Source organism: Lolium perenne, chromosome 1, assembly GCF_019359855.2.
Source record: "Lolium perenne isolate Kyuss_39 chromosome 1, Kyuss_2.0, whole genome shotgun sequence".
NCBI lineage: Eukaryota > Viridiplantae > Streptophyta > Magnoliopsida > Poales > Poaceae > Lolium > Lolium perenne.
This window is the reverse complement of record NC_067244.2, coordinates 208,450,780-208,469,488: the sequence shown is the minus strand read 5'-3', so window position 1 is coordinate 208,469,488 and position 18,709 is coordinate 208,450,780. Positions and strand designations below refer to the sequence as shown.

The 18,709-nt window shown below is 45.5% G+C and overlaps 2 protein-coding genes across 2 annotated transcripts; both read left to right on the top strand.

The window, feature by feature from the left end:
• Positions 1-4,750: 4,750 nt before the first annotated feature.
• LOC127322311 (PRA1 family protein A1) lies at positions 4,751-10,420 on the top strand. Its single transcript, XM_051351147.2, has 8 exons — positions 4,751-5,098; positions 6,028-6,068; positions 6,150-6,228; positions 9,535-9,621; positions 9,712-9,800; positions 9,896-9,967; positions 10,056-10,177; positions 10,271-10,420. The coding sequence occupies exons 1-7, from the start codon at positions 4,941-4,943 to the stop codon at positions 10,157-10,159; spliced, it is 630 nt and encodes a 209-aa protein (XP_051207107.1). The 5' UTR covers positions 4,751-4,940; the 3' UTR covers positions 10,160-10,177; positions 10,271-10,420.
• Positions 10,421-14,646: 4,226 nt separating this feature from the next.
• On the top strand, positions 14,647-15,884 carry LOC127322295 (DNA damage-repair/toleration protein DRT102-like). Its single transcript, XM_051351146.2, has one exon. The coding sequence runs from the start codon at positions 14,708-14,710 to the stop codon at positions 15,635-15,637; it is 930 nt and encodes a 309-aa protein (XP_051207106.1). The 5' UTR covers positions 14,647-14,707; the 3' UTR covers positions 15,638-15,884.
• Positions 15,885-18,709: the final 2,825 nt, after the last annotated feature.

Genomic DNA, 18,709 nt, shown 5'->3' with positions numbered 1-18,709 from the left:
CGCCGCGCGCGCGTCTCCCCCTTCTCACTTCGATCCCGCGCAAGATTTTAATGCATTCCGCCCTTTCGCCACCGTCCCCCTTTCGCCACCGCCCTTTCGCCACCGACCCGCGCGTGTACGGAGGGGCGGCGAGGGCCTCGCCGCCCCTCCGTATACGCGCGGGGTATTTTTTTTGTCACCGCCACCGCCCTTTCGCCACCGCCACCGTCTAATACGCGTCCCCCCTCTCGCCTCTCCCTCGTCGCCCTCTCTCTTTATATGTAGAAGAGATGTGATAATGCTGACATATACACAATTAATTTGTTTTGACTACATGTTTTCAGGACTGACATATGGCGGACGATAGAGCTGACCCGATTCTGGACAACTATGATCCGGACGCTGAAGACCATATGTTCGGCATCATAAAAGGCGATATTCCATATGTGCCGACCGGAGAAGAAGAAGATGATATCTCTTCTTATCTGAACCTTGAGTGTGAAGATGAAGGGCGCCGTCGGCAAGCGGATGATGCCGAAGAAACGTCGATAAACGACGATCTTCAATTGGAAGTAGCAACCACCTCCGGCGCCGAGGTATATATATATATATACATATTGAGCGTACGGTGATACAACTAAGCGATTTGAATAAATGTGTGTGTACTAACGCGCGCGACTCTCTTTCTTATTTTAGCCCTCGGCCGGATCGTCGAAAAAATCGAGTACGTCGTCAAAGCGTGGCGCAACCAAGACGATGAAAGCAGGAGAAACATGCACCATCGATGTTGTCGATGAAGCAACCGGCAGGCCGCTGGAGCCCAGCAAGAACGCCACCAAGTTTGTCAGCCAATGCGGAGCCGTTGTTAGAGACAACGTCTCGATCACCCGCCAGGAGTGGAATGAGCCAAAGAAGGCACGTGTTGGTTTCACTTTTGCTACGTTCTGTAAGTGATTTATTAATTTCTACCCCATCTCGTTCATTGCCTGCACTGTCCTAACTATCTTGTTGTGTACGCTATTATGCAGAATGAAGAAGCGGGAAATGCGAATAAGGAACATCCATGATGTTGGGTTCATTGACCCACACATCGTTAATTCACATGTGTTAGAACACCACCCCGCCGACGTGGAGGATGACCTGTGGCGGTTTATTAGAAAACAGCAACAGAAAAGTGATATTCTATTTCCTTACCATTTTGGGTGAGTGTTTCTGTCTTGAGCACATTCTCTTTTGTTTACTCCATGCATGGTATGTGGCTAATCGATGAGTTATGCATGACTGTGCATGTATCGTGTCCGCAGGTTCCACTGGATTCTTATGGTAATTAAAGTTCAGACCTCCTCAGTTCTCGTCCACGACTCTCTGAATATGGATCCGGCGCTTTGGGGCGACATGAGAAAAATGATGCAAAAGTAATTATTTTCATTCATTTGCGCTCTATATCGATCGGCCTATTTCGTTCATCATTTCCTAATATCAAGTAACTAATTAATAACTCTCTTGTTTATTTAATTTTCTTTGCCTCGTAGGGTTTGGAGACGGTTCGTAGATACCAAGGTCGGTGAATTCAAAAAAGAGCTACATTTTAAAATGGCAGTGCGGACGACTGGGGATACTCAGCCACCGGGGACCAACCTATGTGGATACTATGTTTGTGAGAGGATCCGGAGATACCGCAATGAGCGGGACCGTACGTGTGAGAACAACATCCTGAGGAATAACCTCCGGAAGACGCTTAGTCCGTAAGCTCGCTCCGACCACTTCAAGAGGAACTAGCTGGATGGTTGGCGAGGGAAGTCATCGATCCTAAAGGAGAACACTATTACGATGACGTAGAACTTTATATGCACCAGAATTTGTAACTAACTTGTTCAAAATTGTATATGGTCATCCGATATTGAATATATATTGTATATGGTCATCCGATATTGAATATATATTGTATATTCCTCTTGAATTCTTTTTGGTTCTAATTTCAAATTTGTTTGAAATTGTACATTCATATGCATGTATGTATACAGTACCGTAGAATATGTGAAACTCCTTCAAAATTAAAACCCAAAAGAAATAAAATAATACAAATTAAAAAGAAACCAGATTTAGGGGGAGGGGGGCTAAAACCCTAAACCCTGCGGAGGCCTTTAGTCGCGGTTGGCCTAAATATGTGAAACTCCTTCAGAATTAAAACCCAAAAGAAATAAAATAATACAAATTAAAAAGAAACCAGATTTAGGGGGAGGGGGGCTAAAACCCTAAACCCTGCGGAGGCCTTTAGTCGCGGCTGGCCAGAAGAACCGCGACTAAAGGTCCTCACTCGCCTTCGCCTGCGGCCCACGTGGACGGGCCTTTAGTCGCGGTTCGTAAGGAACCGCGACTAAAGGGGGGGGCCTTTAGTCGCGCAGCTTTGGTCGCGGTTGCGCCACCGCGACTAATGGCAGTTGCCAACCGCGACCAAAGCCCTTTTTTCCACCAGTGTACGGACCAAGAAAACATTGATACGAGCTCTCTGAAAGACTCTACTCAGTGTTCATCAAGTGGCGAGCCTTCTGCAAACTTTGGCCAGTCTTCTGTGGTACCGTGGCTGTCTAATAATGGTACGGTTGATGGGCGAAGCTTTGTTGGAAGCTTTGGTGGACATACGCCTAATGCTGAATTTACACACTTTACCTGGGGCTGCTCCGGTCCAGAGCTGGTGTTTGGCTCTGTACTTCTTAGGATTTTGCTAGTACCTACCTTTTAGATTGGTTATTTCATGCTCGGAGATGTTTTGAAAGCTGGTTACCTAGGAAAAAACTCTACCGTAGGTATATGCCACAAAAATTATACCATTGGATTCATATTTCAAAGAAGTGTCCAATAGTATATATAATTTTTGTGATATATATCTTATATTTTGTTTACTAAATTAGTAATTAAAGTTTTATCTCGAAATACGTAATACCCCTATAAACCGGTATGGAGGGAGTATTGTTGTTTTGCTTCCTTAATCAATGCCCGGTCTTGCGTGAGGAGTGAGGACGGAGTGTACACCTGTACATGATGAAGAGTGCACATGCAGTTGATACCGCCGCAACAGAAATGCTGGTGTGAGACATTTCCGTGGGCTGAACTCCAACATTCGACAACTCTAATCATATGATGACTTCCCTAGCGTGCCAATTGGCAATTGCCTAAAGCAGCATGTCTGCCTTTCGTAAAAAAACCAAGGTTTCGTAAAAAAAGCAAGGTTTCTTCCCTAGAGTAGCACATGAGTTGTCATCAACCGAGGTGAAGATATTTAGACCATTGAATGTGATGTGGCTAAAATCACACCACTTACAAGGGGGTTTCGGAACACTGCTTCGTCGCGATAATTTTTGACGAAAGACAGAGGCTCTGTTTTCATTTCATTAAGAGTAAGCGTACATGTCAGGCTGCAAGCGGCAGCGGGCCGTCTGCGGCGCCGCGATTTTGGCCCAGTTAAATGCATCTGCAGTCACCCATGGATTTTTTTTTTTAAAGAAACGGCATATGCGGGCTGGCCCGCTGATGCCGCACATCCCAGCGAGCCAGGAACGCCAGAGCCACCAGAGTTCTTCCTCCTTCGGCTCTGCCACTAGAGCGTCGCCACGGCCACCATGGCCACCATTCCTCCTCCGGCTCCAGGGGCCTCCCACTCTCCTTCTACTCCTTTACCACCTCCAGCCCCCCCCCCCCCTCTTGGCCGATTCCTCGCCCCCTTTCTTGAATCCCTCCCACCGGGAAGGGCCTCGCTCCCGCCGCCTGTCGGGACCCTCTCTCCATGCTCCGACGACCCTCTCAACTGATGCCATTAATATTGCGCGCGCGGTCGCGGTCGCATGCGAGGCCTTCAGTACGTATACGAGGTCCATCGATCCCATAAACGACTAATCTACTCCGCATTATACTCTAAGCAAGATGCGAATTTGTGGATCTCACTCAGAACAACGTTCTAATCTATTATAGTCTGTACAAATTTCCTAGAACTAAGCTGACCATACATGATACAGAGTACTATGATAAGTGAAGTGACACAGATGGCGGGGACTGAGGCATTCTCCCTCCAAAGATCCGCGTTGCCTCATCTGGGATGGGGTCGAGTCATTCTCCCTTCCTCTGCTGAAACAACTCCACATGCAGATGCAGGAGCCCGCATAAGTCCGATTAATTTTGGCTGACCTTCAGCGGTGTCCTGTCGCGGGCTGTTGCGACGCTTAAGCGGGCCCCCACGTTTAATCCCACTTACACCCTGACGTACATGGTGTCATGATTTCTGACCTCCGTGTTCGATTCCAACGCGAATAGAGCTAAAGTTGTGCAAATCAGCGCCAAGGAAAAATAGCACGGAATCAGGCTTGGTACTTCTTTGCCATTGCAATTGGTGTCGGCGCCATTTGGCTTGGCGCCGACCTACTTCAACGTCCATTTTCATCGGCACCGATGTACACAACTTCGGCTTCATTCTGATGGCGCCGAATGCAAGAGTTAGATTTTCAACAAAAAAATACCAAGTGAGTCGGAAGATGAATTAGTTTCACCTAAGGATCTGATTTTTTTTTTAAAAAAATACGGTCTTTTAAATTTAAACAAAAATACGGTTTATTGGGAATTTGGGATGAGAAAATCGGCAGGAGGGCTCACTCCGTCGAACCGACGGATGGCCCAGCAGGCCAAGAGTCCCTTAACGGGCTTTCGCCAGGCCGGGCACCAGGAAAGCAGCTGCGGCAGAAACCCAAAAGTGCATCGCATCTCTGCTGTCTTCTCCTCTCCGCGGACGCGGACACGGACACGGCAAGCTTCCCCAGAAAAATCCCCAAATCCAAGGAGACAACCCAAGCCAAGGAAACTCTCTCTCTCGCGCACCACCGGACCACCGCCGAGCGCCGCCGCCCGCCCGCCCGCTCGCCAGGCTTCCGGCGTCCCGAGGCCTCGCAGGGGGATTGGATCGCCGGCCAGCCATGGACTGGAGCGCGGTGACGGCGGAGGACCTGGTGGACGCGCTGCGGGAGGTGGACTGGTCCACGCCGCCGCGCCCCGTCCCGGAGTTCTTCTCCCGCTTCACCGTCCCACGCTCCTACTCCAAGTGGACCAGCCGCCTCAAGTGCAACCTCTACTAGTACGATCCGACTCCTCTCCCCGCCCGCTAACCCCTTTACCATGTCTGGATGCGCATCCACGATTTTTCTTGCGAATTCGGTTGGCCGTGCCAGATTTGTTAGGGATTTGTGCTGGTCTGGTGGGGTTTTGACTAGCTCCGCCGGGATCTGTGTATATTTTTGGAGAATTAGTGGATGGGTGGGCGCATCAGGCGTTTTCCCCCAATGGAACAGAGTAGGTTTATGCGTGTGCTGGCTCCAGGCTCGTTTTGGTTTTGGTAGCCCCAGGGCACGGTGCTGTAACTCGTAATCTTAGGTAAATGCAGATAAATCTCTCGAGACCTTCAGAATGCTTATCAACAGTGTTAAGAGGCTTAGAGGAACAAGTTTGTGAGCGTGAATTTTAGACGTCGATGCGAGTTTGTGTAGGAGTAGCAGGTAGCTTGGATCCCATGCAGTTTCTCTACTTACACTCAAGGCATCATGTTGGATATCTCTTGCTGGAGTCCATGAATTAAGTGAGATGGGCAAGACTTGCTTCTTTTTTTTTCTGGGTCTAACTATGGGCTCAATTCAACGTAGTTGAGATGGTGAGATGAACAATTCGATAACCATTGTGATAAATGTTAACAGTATGCATGCCAAAGTAGTATTAACTTATCAAGTTTGTGTATGTTAGATTTTACTCCCTCCGTCCCACGAAGGCTGTCTGAGATTTGTCAAAAGATACATCCAAATTTTGACAAATCTCAGAAAACTTTCATGGGACAGAGGGAGTACTTAAGATCATGGTTTTCGAGACGCTGTATAGTCTCCGAGTCGTTTTCTCAAAATCACGGCGACTTTCATCGACTATACACCGAGTCGAACAGTTGGTGACTCAACTCAAAACCTTGCTTAAGATATGGTTCGTTTTATCATGTACTGAAGTTGTTTTCCTACTTTTCAGCTACAGGACAAACTACTTCATCTTGATCATGTTCATTCTCGGTATGTAACGAAAGATTTGAATTTTATTTATCTTCCTGCCTATTGGCTGGTTTTGACATGCTGCCATTGGTATACATGCAGGGTTGGGCTTCCTTTGGAAGCCTGTTGCTATTCTTGCAGCCTTTATGACTGGATTCAGCATTGCATTTCTTAATGACAGGTATGCAAGTACCTAACTAATAGGTTTCTCTTGCATTGTGCTTGTAACTTGGTCCTGTTGAGATTGTTTGAGTCTCTTATGTCAAAATGCACTCATTTACCATGAAGTAGTAACAAGGATAATGGACCAGCATGGAGCAGGCTTTGTAAATTACATTGTGCTATGGGCTTTTATGTCATGACCACCAGATGCTTCCTTGTCTTTTATGTATACAATTGCATAACCGTGCACAAGATTTTGTACCCAACCCAATCAGAATTTAGGTTATTTAGACGGAGAGAGCACTTTGCTCATTAATCACAGAATTTTGTACCCAACATATATTAACACTAGATAAGTGCCTGCGTGGAGCTAATAATTATAATAACTTCCCTGATTCTCAGGCATTTTTTACGTAAGTGCAACTTTTGTGATGCTATATTTTTTTTTGCACTGTCGTTGTAGTTATATTAAAGATGTGATAAGTTGTCTCTTCGTTTTGGTTTCTGATATCTATCAGGTAAATATTATTGGACTGAAAAATAAAGATGTAATAAGATACCATCACTCTAATAACAATGTATGTGAAACCATAATCAGTGCTACAAGCGTTGTAAGAATATATGGTTCTTCGTTAGTCATGTTGAGGCTGCTGACCAATTGGTAGATGGTTACTGCTTAACTGTTGAAGCTGTAACAGCCTCAGATTTGTTAATTCGCTACAGTGCAAGTCCTAGCAGCTACAGTTTTTACTGTGCTACCCCCAGCAGCTATAGAATTTTTTATTTCATTATATAAGCGGCGCAGGGAAAGGCAGACACACCATCACAACCAACTCAGCCTTTTAAAGGAGTAAAGATATAGTGCAGATTGGGGAATAGCATCATTATTATGCTGCTGGCAAGTGGCCCAATGCTTCACCTGCCAGGCTATCCCAGATATATGTAGTTGCAGTTTGTAGGGCCATCAAGCTATTTTTTCCATCATGGAAATTTGATCTGCAAGTTTGTGATAATTCTGTAGGCTATAATTCACCTGGCAATTGGCAGCCAGCATTTTCTTTTGTTCTGGAGATGAATAAATCTAGGGTACATTTTTATGTATGTGCTGCTAACATTGGGACCTTAACTACTTCCTAATTCAGTTATACATCATTACTTTTGTAGGATGTTGTAACAGATTGTAAGCTAGCTACATACTTGTTGCTTTATGCTACCTTCATGTTAGGAATTCTCTGATTGGAGTGTGACATTGTATGGGTACTCCATTTTAGACAATGATCCCGAGAGTGCTCCATTAGATTTCTAGGTCTGGATAACTGACCAGTTGCTACATTGCATATGGTTCTGAAGCTTTCTTGGATTGAGTTCAAGTGAATTCCATTGCACTAAACCTAAATGTTACCTTTTGAACCTTAAGTGAAACGCAATATCCATATAAGTTTTACTGAAATATAGCGCAACCATTCCATCTTGGTATTATATTAGTACCACAGTGCTGCTTCAGTGTTCAGAGTGTGGTGTTGTTGAAAGGATCGTATGCTTTTTCAATTTAGGCTTGACATAAAGGTAAATTCTCTAGATATGCAACTATGTGAATTTCACTAGATGACAAGGTATACAACTAAGCAAGATATAACTAGACAAGATATAACAATGCAATCAAGGATAGAGGTAACCGAGAGTGGAGCACGCGGAGACACAAGGGATGATTCCCGTAGTTCCTTCCTTTTAAGGGGAAGTACGTCTACGTTGGAGGGGTGTGGTCGCCACAAAGGCCTAACCAACGCGACGAAGGCATCACCCTATTCTCCGGTGAGCAACGCCACAAAGGCCTATCTCACTTGTCCAGTAAGGAATTTCCTCGAGGCGGAAACCGGGCCTTTACAAGGTTCTTGGGGCACACATCCACAACCGAATTAGAGGCTCCCAATAGCTGTAACAACAACACGAAAAAAAGATCAAATCAACCACAAACAACTAGGGTTTCCAAAAAGGAACACTAGCAAATGGGCCCTCAAGCAAATGAGGGGGAAATGTAAATCGCGTTGGTGAAGATGTAGATCGGGGTCTTCTCCTTCGATTCTCCAAAGATCAAGGGCTTTGGATGGTTGGAGGAGGAGATCAAGTGATTCTTGTGGCTCAACAATGGCCAGATCTTCTTTTGTGGATGAGCAACCTTCTCTATTGGAGAAGAGGGCTATTTATATGAGTAGGCACTTCAGATCTGACCGTTGTGGACCATTCTGTGTAAAACCGGAAGTATCGGCCACAAGGTCCGGAAGTATCGGCTGGATCACTCTACTTAGCAGACGGAACAAGGGCGGTAGTACCGGTGGCTGGTACTACCGGCCAAGTTCCGGACCTACTTCCGGAAAAGCTGATTTCGCTTCTGGAAAGCTACTGCGTCAAAAACGCCGTTTCCGGTCTGCTGTGGCCGAAACTTCCGCCCATAGGAAAAACACAGCTAATCCTTCTTTTTGAATGATCTATCCAGCACCACAATGTGTAGCATCTTTCTATACACCTGTATACATCAACACACATAAACTTGTACTTGTGTTGACATCAAACACACAAAACCCATAAGGGCGGGAAATGTTCTTTCAGTTGTTTGACCCAGTTGATGTGTTAGGAGTTAATCTAACAATTCAGGGGCATGCCTTATTAAGTTATTCCCTTGTGTAAAACCACATGTTCCTTCGTACCATCATATGCTATGCCTGCCAAGCATCTTGCATTTCAGACAAAAATTGAAACTCGAATTGTGAGAAATAGGGGAGAAAGAATGTGAAACTCGAAGAGTGTGGTGTGCATGCATGTGCCAGATGTAGCAGCAGAGATAGGACAAAGATATATCTTCTACTTCTACAGTTGAATATTGGGATTGGGAGTGGTATATGCAGTAGAAAACCTGCTTAAGCTTTTGTTGTATAGAATGGTGCCTATAGCTTTTCTCGGACACACGCCAAAGCATGCACCTTCGTATATTTAGAAGAAACCACAAATAAAGTGGGCATTACAGCAGCGTAGCCAAGCTACAAACAAACAAGAACAGAAAAGAAAAGAAAGGAAAACTAAAGCAAACAAGAACAACCGAATAAAGAATGAAATATAACTGCTGCAAGTATGAAGGATGGTAGCATTAGTACTGCACATGGCTTAAATAAAATACCCTTGCCTTGTAAGTTAATTTTTCTGTATATCAAAATGTGGTTCGTAGTTCTTAAATCATTAGAAGTTTCTCCTTGTATAAACTGTCAAAAATTGCACCAAGTGTTCTGTATGATGATTAATCAGCTAACTATCATGTTATGTCATAATGCAGCTTTGCGGTCACTTTCAACGAGAAAGTCACACGGACTGTCCGACAATTCTCACCACATTTAGCTGCTAAGATGAGACCACCGATAACGTGAGGAGCACTACTCTAAATATTATTTATTTATTTTATCGTGAGTTACTATTGAAGTCTTGTTAATACTATTGTTGACAACATTGGCAGCCCTGTTATTCGTGGTCGACCAAGCTCGAAGAGATCAATTCATATTTGTGGGCGGCCTCGCTGGTTGTTTGTCCTTCTATTTTCTGCGGGTGAGCAGAACTAACCTTTCTTCGCATAATTCTCTGTGACATACCACATACTTTTGGAAAACTTAAACTAAGCGTATTTGTTTTCATGTTTGTAGTTAGCTGCATGCTCTGGTTGACCTCATGCAGTCTTCTCACAGTTCTGTGGGCACTTCTCATTGCTCTACTTGGTAAGGCCAGGGTAGTGTTTTTATTCTTTCGAAATGTACATTTATCAATCATGGAATGCCCTTATCAGTTGTTTTTTTCTGTTGGCAGCAACCGTACTCCATGCCAGCTTCAGAACACCAAATCTGAAAGCACGCCTGAATACATTCAGAGAAGAATTCCGAGCAGTTTGGCGGAATTATAGCGAGCTTTAGAGCTCCTTTGGTTCTCATGTAAGTTCCTTAATGCCTGCTCGTGACGTTTATTTTATCCAGGACCATTGTGTGCACCAGATGACAGTCGTTCGTTTCTCTATGCTTATTCAGGTGATAAGAAAATGTGCTTAGTGCTGAAACTTCCCTGCTGTTTGTCCATTGTGATTTTGGGAGATGACCAAAGGTGATACGTGGTTGCACTACTTTGTGATTACTGGTTCATTTGGAGTTGGACCTGGACTGGCTCTGTAGGTGATGCTGCACCTCAGTATGTAGTCAGTCCGTATCACAGTTAGTTGTTCCTTTGGACTTCTCCCTAACCAAGCTTTGGAGGAAGAACAGCATGCATGTAAAGGATGTAAACAAATATTCTGATCTTAGACAAAAGCATATGTTGTTTGTTGATACGCGTGTTTAATGTTTCTTCTCCCCATCGAACCATTCTGGATATACTCCCCAGTCCCCACCAAGTTTCTATTTATCTTTTGTCGTGATTTGAATGTGGATATACCTTTCACTATAGATTGAGCTGTCTTCATATTTTAGTACGTCAAGATGGATCCAGTGGATGCACAATTCTTAGGAAGCAGTTTTTTTTAGCAATTAGAGTATGTTCTATATTTTGTGGAGAATAGTAATCGATATGCTCAAATAACATCAAGACTCTCATAGCTCGGTAGTTAACCTTTTCTCTACCGCCTCTACTTCGTCTAGAGCTCGTGGGATGAGAGCAGAACTTGTTAGAGCTGCTATTAATTAACATTAATTGGTAATACAATGTAGGTACGTATATTGCGTGACCTTTCTCTACAGTAACCTTCTCTTGCCATGACAACAAGTGAAGTTCTTTCTCTTGGCGTCGGTAAATATCATGATGAAGATTGAAGAACACCCTACGATAGTTCCATCTGCTGTAGCTGCAAGTTTATTTACTCATTCGTGATCTGTTGAGCTTGTTTTGTCTTTGCTTCATGCACATACCCCTTGTCCAATCGGAATGGGCACAGTCGAACATTGTCTTCTGCTGAGTAAAGCACTCACAGATCTTCCAAGAGCTTTAATCTCCCTAGTAATAGAGTTGTGGTTGTTCCTCCAACGGTGGTGGGTAGTTTTTTTTTAGAGCAACGGGAATCATCACCCCTGGTTCTATTGATCAAATCAACGAAACCTGGCCTGAGAGCAGGTCCGGTTTGTACAGCACGCCTTGTCATGTGTCTGAGAAGTTATGTGCCCGAAAGACTTCCAAGTTTTGAGCTGCATTTCAACACTGAGCTAAACTTAGTCAAACTTGGTCAAACTTCCAAGCTCCTTGTACAAATGTAGTTTTTCCTATAAATTTGGTCAAACTTTACATGGTTTAACTTTTGACAAAATTTATACACCTTCTTTTATGGAACGGATAAGATACTTCATGTGCATTATTAGTCGCTTTATTTGTAGAAAATATTTACTCCCATCCGTCTCATTATATAAGATATTTATTTTTACGAGTAATATATAAGATGTAATTACAAATAATTAAGACCTATATTGGTTGTGATAATATCTTATGGGATGGAGAGTACATGAAATTGTATGTCACTATTTCAACATCATAAATAAATTTACAAATGTAGCATCAAGTTACACTACAAGAGTCCAGACGGGTGGTGGCCCTTGGTAATGCTATCGACATCTCGTAGGAGCATTCTACCGATAGGCAAAAGGAATCTCGTAGGAAGGTGGGATTCTATATATGAGAGTGATCTATGTCTAGGAAAGAGGAAAGTGAGAAATTGGTACGTGTATGGGATCCATGATGGTCTCTTTTTTTGGTTGCTAGTTTGATACTTTGATATATGGTCTCACCTCACCGAGATCACACGGGAAAATCAAACATTTGTGCGATGGGTGGACACCACCCGACGCTATACCCACAGATCAAACATCTATGCCTCTGATGCATTAAGCTTAAGCATCTGACAAGCTATCTATGTGTGAAGTTTTTTCAAGAACACGCAAGACACGTGTCTTCATATATTAAGATAGAAAGAGTCTCATTTACAAGATTTTATGTCCGAATCACAGACGATTTAGCCCTCAACTCCACGCCTACAGGGTTTACTCGATCTCTCCTAGTTGTCCACACAACTTCGCCCTTTTCCACTGATCAAACTCAGCCCTAATCCTACGACACAACTTAGAAGGCATGGTAGCTAGCTTGTCGAAAACTCTATTGTTGCGCTCAAGCCAGAGGAACCGAGCAACCAGAATTACCATCGAGTTAATCTCCTTCTGATCCTTTCTCGGCACAGCGTTAGAAAGCTTGCTCCACCAAGTATCGATGCTATCTGATGACGCTGACGTGAACCTATGCAGCCGAAGCGGGAGTAGCATCATGCACCAAATCTGCCGCGCAAAGGAGCATGATAGTTTACCTCTACAACCAGGGTCGCTGCCTCAGATATATCCCTGTCGGGACTCAGGAGAGCCTATGGTTCATACTTCATAGTGTGGTTCGTTCAGTGGCCAACCAACCTGGAAACTGACTGCAATGGAGCCATCCAAGCTAATTTCTGTTATATTGTGATCTAAATTCATATACTAAAGGGAGGCTAACTGCTGACGAGTGGTATTCAATCCTTACACATAATATAAGATTAGATGCACATGAACGCTGCGAGGATTCACCCCAACCCACAACCCATGAGGACTACTCACACATAATATCAGTATTTAATACAAAGATAGAAATCATTGTGCAAAATACTTAGATTGAAATCACAATATTCTTACAATGGTCGTCAATTCTCAAGGAGATCTCTATTACAATAGTGATGGCTATGGCTATGGAGGATATGGGAGATGGAATGGATGAACTATGGTGATGGATCTCCTTCGGTGTGTTGCAGATGGATCTGGTGGATGGCGGCTCTGTTTGGCGACGAATGACTCTCTTTTTAGTGTTGGTTTCTTCACGACTTTTATACTGTTTGACCTCGGGAATGCAGCCGCGGGTGGTATGGGCGGGGTTTGCCCGTACCGATGTGTGTTAAAGCTCCTGGAACCGCCTTTCTGAGTATAGTCAACTTTGCCATGCTCCTGACGTGATTTTCTTCAATAATTGCAGGTCCATTTGCCACTATGACGTGATATCCTGCACAACATCCAAAAATAGAAGTGATTGCACATCTTTGCATTGATTAGGCATTATTGGTAAGTTGAGAGGTAAACTTAGTCAATTTCTTGACTTAGCTAAGGGTTTAAACGCGAGAAAATATGGCGTATTTCACATCCATCAAGCAGCGCCGCGAGCAAGTGGCGGCGGGGTTGACACCCGCTTGATTGGAGCAGCGCCGACGAGGAAGGGGCGGCGCCGACGCAGTTATCGCCCGTCGATTGGAGCAGCGCCAGCGTGCCAAACAAGCTCGTGGAGTACCGACGCGCGCTGATCTACGCCGGCGAGCAAGGCGGCGGTGGAACCAACGTGGAATAGGGGCGGTGGCTGCGCCGAAGTGGGAGGTGAAAATGGTGATGCAGCGCGGGGTGAATTTTCAGGGGCCAGACGACATATTTGGTGCGCGCGATTATGCAAATGCCGCACGCGGAAAAATATTTGCAGCACGCGTGATTTTAGCGCGTCTGTTGGAGCGGCCAAAACGCGCCTCGGCGCGCTAAATTGGCGGGGGTTTTTTGGCGCGGCGCTATTGTAGCGTTTCTGTTGGAGATGCTGTTAGTTGCTAAACTTTTCTGTTTCAATAGTAACTCTCTTTTCCAAATGAGAATAAGACTACCACTTATGCCAACAGTAAAATTTACAATTTAGATTTTTCTTAGAGTACTCTTTCCTGATCAATTTTCCAGATTGTTATTCTGATTGATTTTCTTAGATTTCTTTTTGAGAAACAAGCGATTTTTTTAGATGATCCAGGCAAGTTAGAAGTGATGATGGGCCGACCGAGTGGCAGTGCCTGGTGTTCCGATGTTCATCTGAAATAAAAAGACAACAAGTCCACCTATGGTCGTGTTTACCTCAAAAAAAAAAAAAAACTATGGTCGTCGTGGAATTGTCCTATTTCTTGCTTAGCTCGGCTAGGGGTGGACACAAAGCTCAAGGCTCGAGGCTCGGCTCGAGCTCGACAGGGCTCGGCTCGGGTTCGACTCGGCTCGAAGGACAGACAAGCCAAGCCTAAACCTCCCGATCAAGGCTCGAGGCTCGACAAGCCCGCTCGACGAAGCTTGCAAGCCGGCTCGAAGGCTCGATGGAATTAAAATTTTTGCCATGACCTTTGTTAAAAATGTAACATTTCGCAATTATAAGCAACAATTGAACATAAATACATCCATAACATTGTGTAATAAGTTTCACAGAGTACATTCATGCATACATTTCGTCCAATAAAGTGTCATACATCACAGTTCACAAATACATGCACTTAATTGAGTTCAACGGATAATAGAACAAGTAGATCATGAGCCATAGGCCCACTGCTCCTCCATTCCCTTCTGCTCAGCATCCAATCTCAGATCGAGCCCTGCAGGATCAACAACCGCAACCCACCACCGCTAATGGCCGCCTCCGCCGGCAACCGCCGCTTCAAGATTTTCGCGGCCGCTGACGGCTTCGGTGAGCCGCTCAAGGACGCTATCGTTGCGCACCTCCGCGCCCACTCCTCCGTCGCCGACGTCGTCGACCTCGGCGTCGACAAGTACTACTCCGCCGCCGCAGCCGTCGCCCGCAACGTCACCTCCTCATCGTCCGACCCCTCCCTCGAAGCCCGCGGCGTTCTCGTCTGCGGCACCGGAGCCGGCGTCACCATATTCGCAAACAAGTACCCCGGCGTGTACGCCACTCACTGCAGCTCCGTCGCCGACGCCGTCAACACCCGCTCCATCAACGCCTGCAACGTCCTCGCCCTCTCCGGCACGGCGACCCCGCCCGAGACCGCCGCGGTCATCGCGGACGCCTGGCTCGCCACCCCATTCCGTGCTCCCTGCCCCGCATCCGGGGACGCCCCCTGGCCGGAGGACATTCAGCAATTCTTCGATGTTGCCCCTCAAGAGATGGCATCCATCCCCGAGGCACCTGACTCCACCTGTGCCATCTGCTCCCTGAGGGAATGGATGGAGTTTGAACCGGTGGATATCATGCCAGGCGGCGAGATGCGAATTGTGCGAGAGACTCCCACTTCGGCCTACGTCCGCTTCAAAGCTGGAAGTGTGGAGCCGGCTCACCACCACACTTTCGGCCACGATTTGGTGGTGACCAAAGGCAAGAAGAAGGTGTGGAACTTAACCAAGAAACAAAACTATGACCTGGTTGATGGGGATTTCCTCTTCACGCCTGCTGGGGACGTGCACCGTGTGAAGTACTTGGAAGACACAGAGTTCTTCATCCGGTGGGATGGCCACTGGGACATATTCCTCGACGAAGACCTGGAAACTGCCCGCAATGCCATTGATGCCGACGTCGGTGGTGTGGTTGACAGTGACAAGTGATGATGTCGTGCTGATGCGTGTCCATGTGTTATCTTGATGAGGCTCATGAAGGTGCCATCTTGTTATTCCTCTTCTTTTCTTTTTGCCAAGTTTACTCCTACAATGTTCGTTGATGACATGTAGTTGGATTATTTGCTTGGCTTCTGGGGCAAAATGGTGGTGATAATGGTAGTAGTGTCACCCTGGTATTTTGTACAATCTGAGTTTTGCTGAATAAAATGCAGATGCAAGATGTTATTCAGACTTACATTTCATGATCCTGACAATTATAACATTTTTTCGAGGACACTATTATAGTACGTTGTCAACTAGTATGTTTCACGTCATTACTGCCAATGGTTAAGTCTCGGACTAGAAATTTTAGGCTAGGCGGACATCCTTGGCCCAATTTGCTCTGTGACTCAACATCCATGGTCATAGTAGTGGTTCTGGTCTTCATCTAAATGTTGGTGGAAAGCAATCTCTATAGACTTGCTTTGGATCTTTGTGTCTTGCACAAACAGGAAATGCTTATTTGACTGCAATCTTGTAATATTTGACCCGGAGCACTATTTATTTCATGTCTGAGTTAATTTGCCCCAATTTTGTCACTTGTTACAGTTGTCTTGCTACCCTAATTTATGAAACATGTATTTTGCCATACCTTTATAGAAATAAGGAAAAAGTTACAATCAATGGTTGTATTCAGAAACTAGAATTAATGGGCCTGGCGTTGTCAGTTCGAAGGAAAAGTCAAGGTGTATTGTAGCACCTTGATAATTTACATGGGTGAAGACAAATATAGAAGGGCAGGCCACATGGTTCTTTTAGAATGGATGGATGACTAAGGGTGCTAAGTGCTATATGTATCGTGTTTAAGTAGGTGTTATCTGTTACTTGTAAGGACACACAGCCGCGACCACACTAGTGGAGAAGAGGCCTTTGGTCCTAAGCAAATGTCCAACTGCTGAACCAAACCGGGTCCAATGCCCCCATTGGACCCGGTTCGTTTCTGCCCAGGACGACCCCACCCGCTGGCGCCTGTCCTGTAGCGGCCTTTGGACCCGGTTTGTCATACAAACCGGGACTAAAGGGTCCACCGCAGGGCGCGGCAGGCCGTGTCAGTCGTGGGGAACCCTTTAGTCCCGGTTTGTATGACAAACCGGGTCCAAAGGCCCCCTACGGCTATATAACCTTGCCCCTGCCCAAGTGTGAGCCACACTTAGCCATTTTTTCACTATCTTCACAAGAGGGGTGTATTGCTTTCCTCTCTTCTTCACATGCACAAGAGGTGTTCGATGAAATGCTTAAGAGGATTTGCCACTTGAGTTTACACAAATCAAGCCACACTTAACTTGCTTTTTTCTTCTTCATCGAGGTTAACAACTTTATCCTTTTCATCTGCAATTGATAAAATGCATGTGCATATATACATCGTGATGTTCTGTAATGGTTTTGATCAGCTTAATTATATCATGCGGATGAATCGGCAATGGATGTACATTGACCAAACGGTTTGACGAGTTCACTGCGGGCCTGGATAATTTTATGGCCGTGGCGGAGGCAAACAAACATGGTGGCTTCATGTATTGTCCATGTGTGGACTGCAAGAATACCGTAAATTACGCTCACTCGAGTCTCATTCACGGCCACCTTCTGCGATCCGGTTTCATGCCCGATTACTATTGTTGGACCAAGCACGGAGAAAGAGGGGTTATGATGGAAGACAATGACGAAGAGGAAGAGGATGATGACGGTTATCCCAATTTCCACTGAATACGATGATACTGCGAGAAGGCAATGAAGACAATGAAGTAGAAGATCAAGAGGCACCGAGATGAGCACTTGATGATGATCTTGGCGGGCCATTCTTGATGCAAGGAGAGAATGTGAAACTGAAAAGGAAAGGTTGGCCTTTGACAAGATGATAGAAGATCACAACAAATTGTTATACCCAACTTGCGAAGATGGCCATAAAAAGCTAGGCGGCACTGCTGGAATTGTTGCAATGGAAGGCGGAGAACGGTGTCAACGACTCGGGATTTGGAAAGTTGCGACAATAATTAAGAGGAAGCTTCCAAGGGGTAGCAATTGCCCGCCGATGCGTACGAAGCGAAGAAGATTGTCTGCCCTCTAGGATTAGATGTGCAAAAGATACATGCATGCATTAATGACTGCATCCTCTACCGCGATGAGTACGAGAATTTGGATGCATGTCCGGTGTGCCTTTGCATTGCGGTATAAGATCGGACGAGATGACCCTGGTGATGTTGAGGGCGAGCGCCTCGGGAAGAGGGTTCTGCCAAGGTTATGTGGTATGCTCCTATAATACCACGGTGAAACGCTTGTTCGTAAATAAAGAGCATGCTAGGTTGTTGCGATGGCACAAAGAAGACCGTAAGAAAGACGTGATGTTGAGGCACCCTGCTGATGGCTCCCAATGGAGAAAAATCGATAGAGAGTTCCCAAACTTTGCACAGGATGCAAGGAACTTACGGTTTGGTCTAAGTACGAGATGGCATGAATCCTTTTGGAGAGCGGAGGCGCAGCCATAGCACGGCTTTGTGACTCTTTGTATATATAACCTTCCTCCTTGGTTGTGCATGAAGCGGAAGTTCATTATGATGCCAGTGCTCATACAAGGCCCGAAGCAACCCGGGAACGACATTGATGTGTACCTGAAGCCATTAGTCGAAGAACTTCTACAACTGTGGTCCCTAGCAGGTGTACGTGTGTGGGACGAGCACAAGCGGGAGGAATTTGACCTAAGAGCGATGCTTTTCGTAACCATCAATGACTGGCCTGCTCTTGGTAACATTTCGGGACGAGTCAAACAAGGGATACAATGCATGCACACCTTTGTTTACATGAGCTCGAAGGTGATTATTTGGAAAAAGGTCGGAAGGTCGTGTGCACAGGGCATCGTCGATTTCTTAGGCTTACCCATCCCGTAAGAAAGAAAGGCAAGCATTACAACGGTGAGGCTGATCACCGGAGGAAGCCTCCCATCGTGATGGTGTTGATATATTTGGTATGGTCAAGGATCTAGATGTAATATTTGGAAAGGGTCCTGGTGGACGGTCTGTTCCGAAT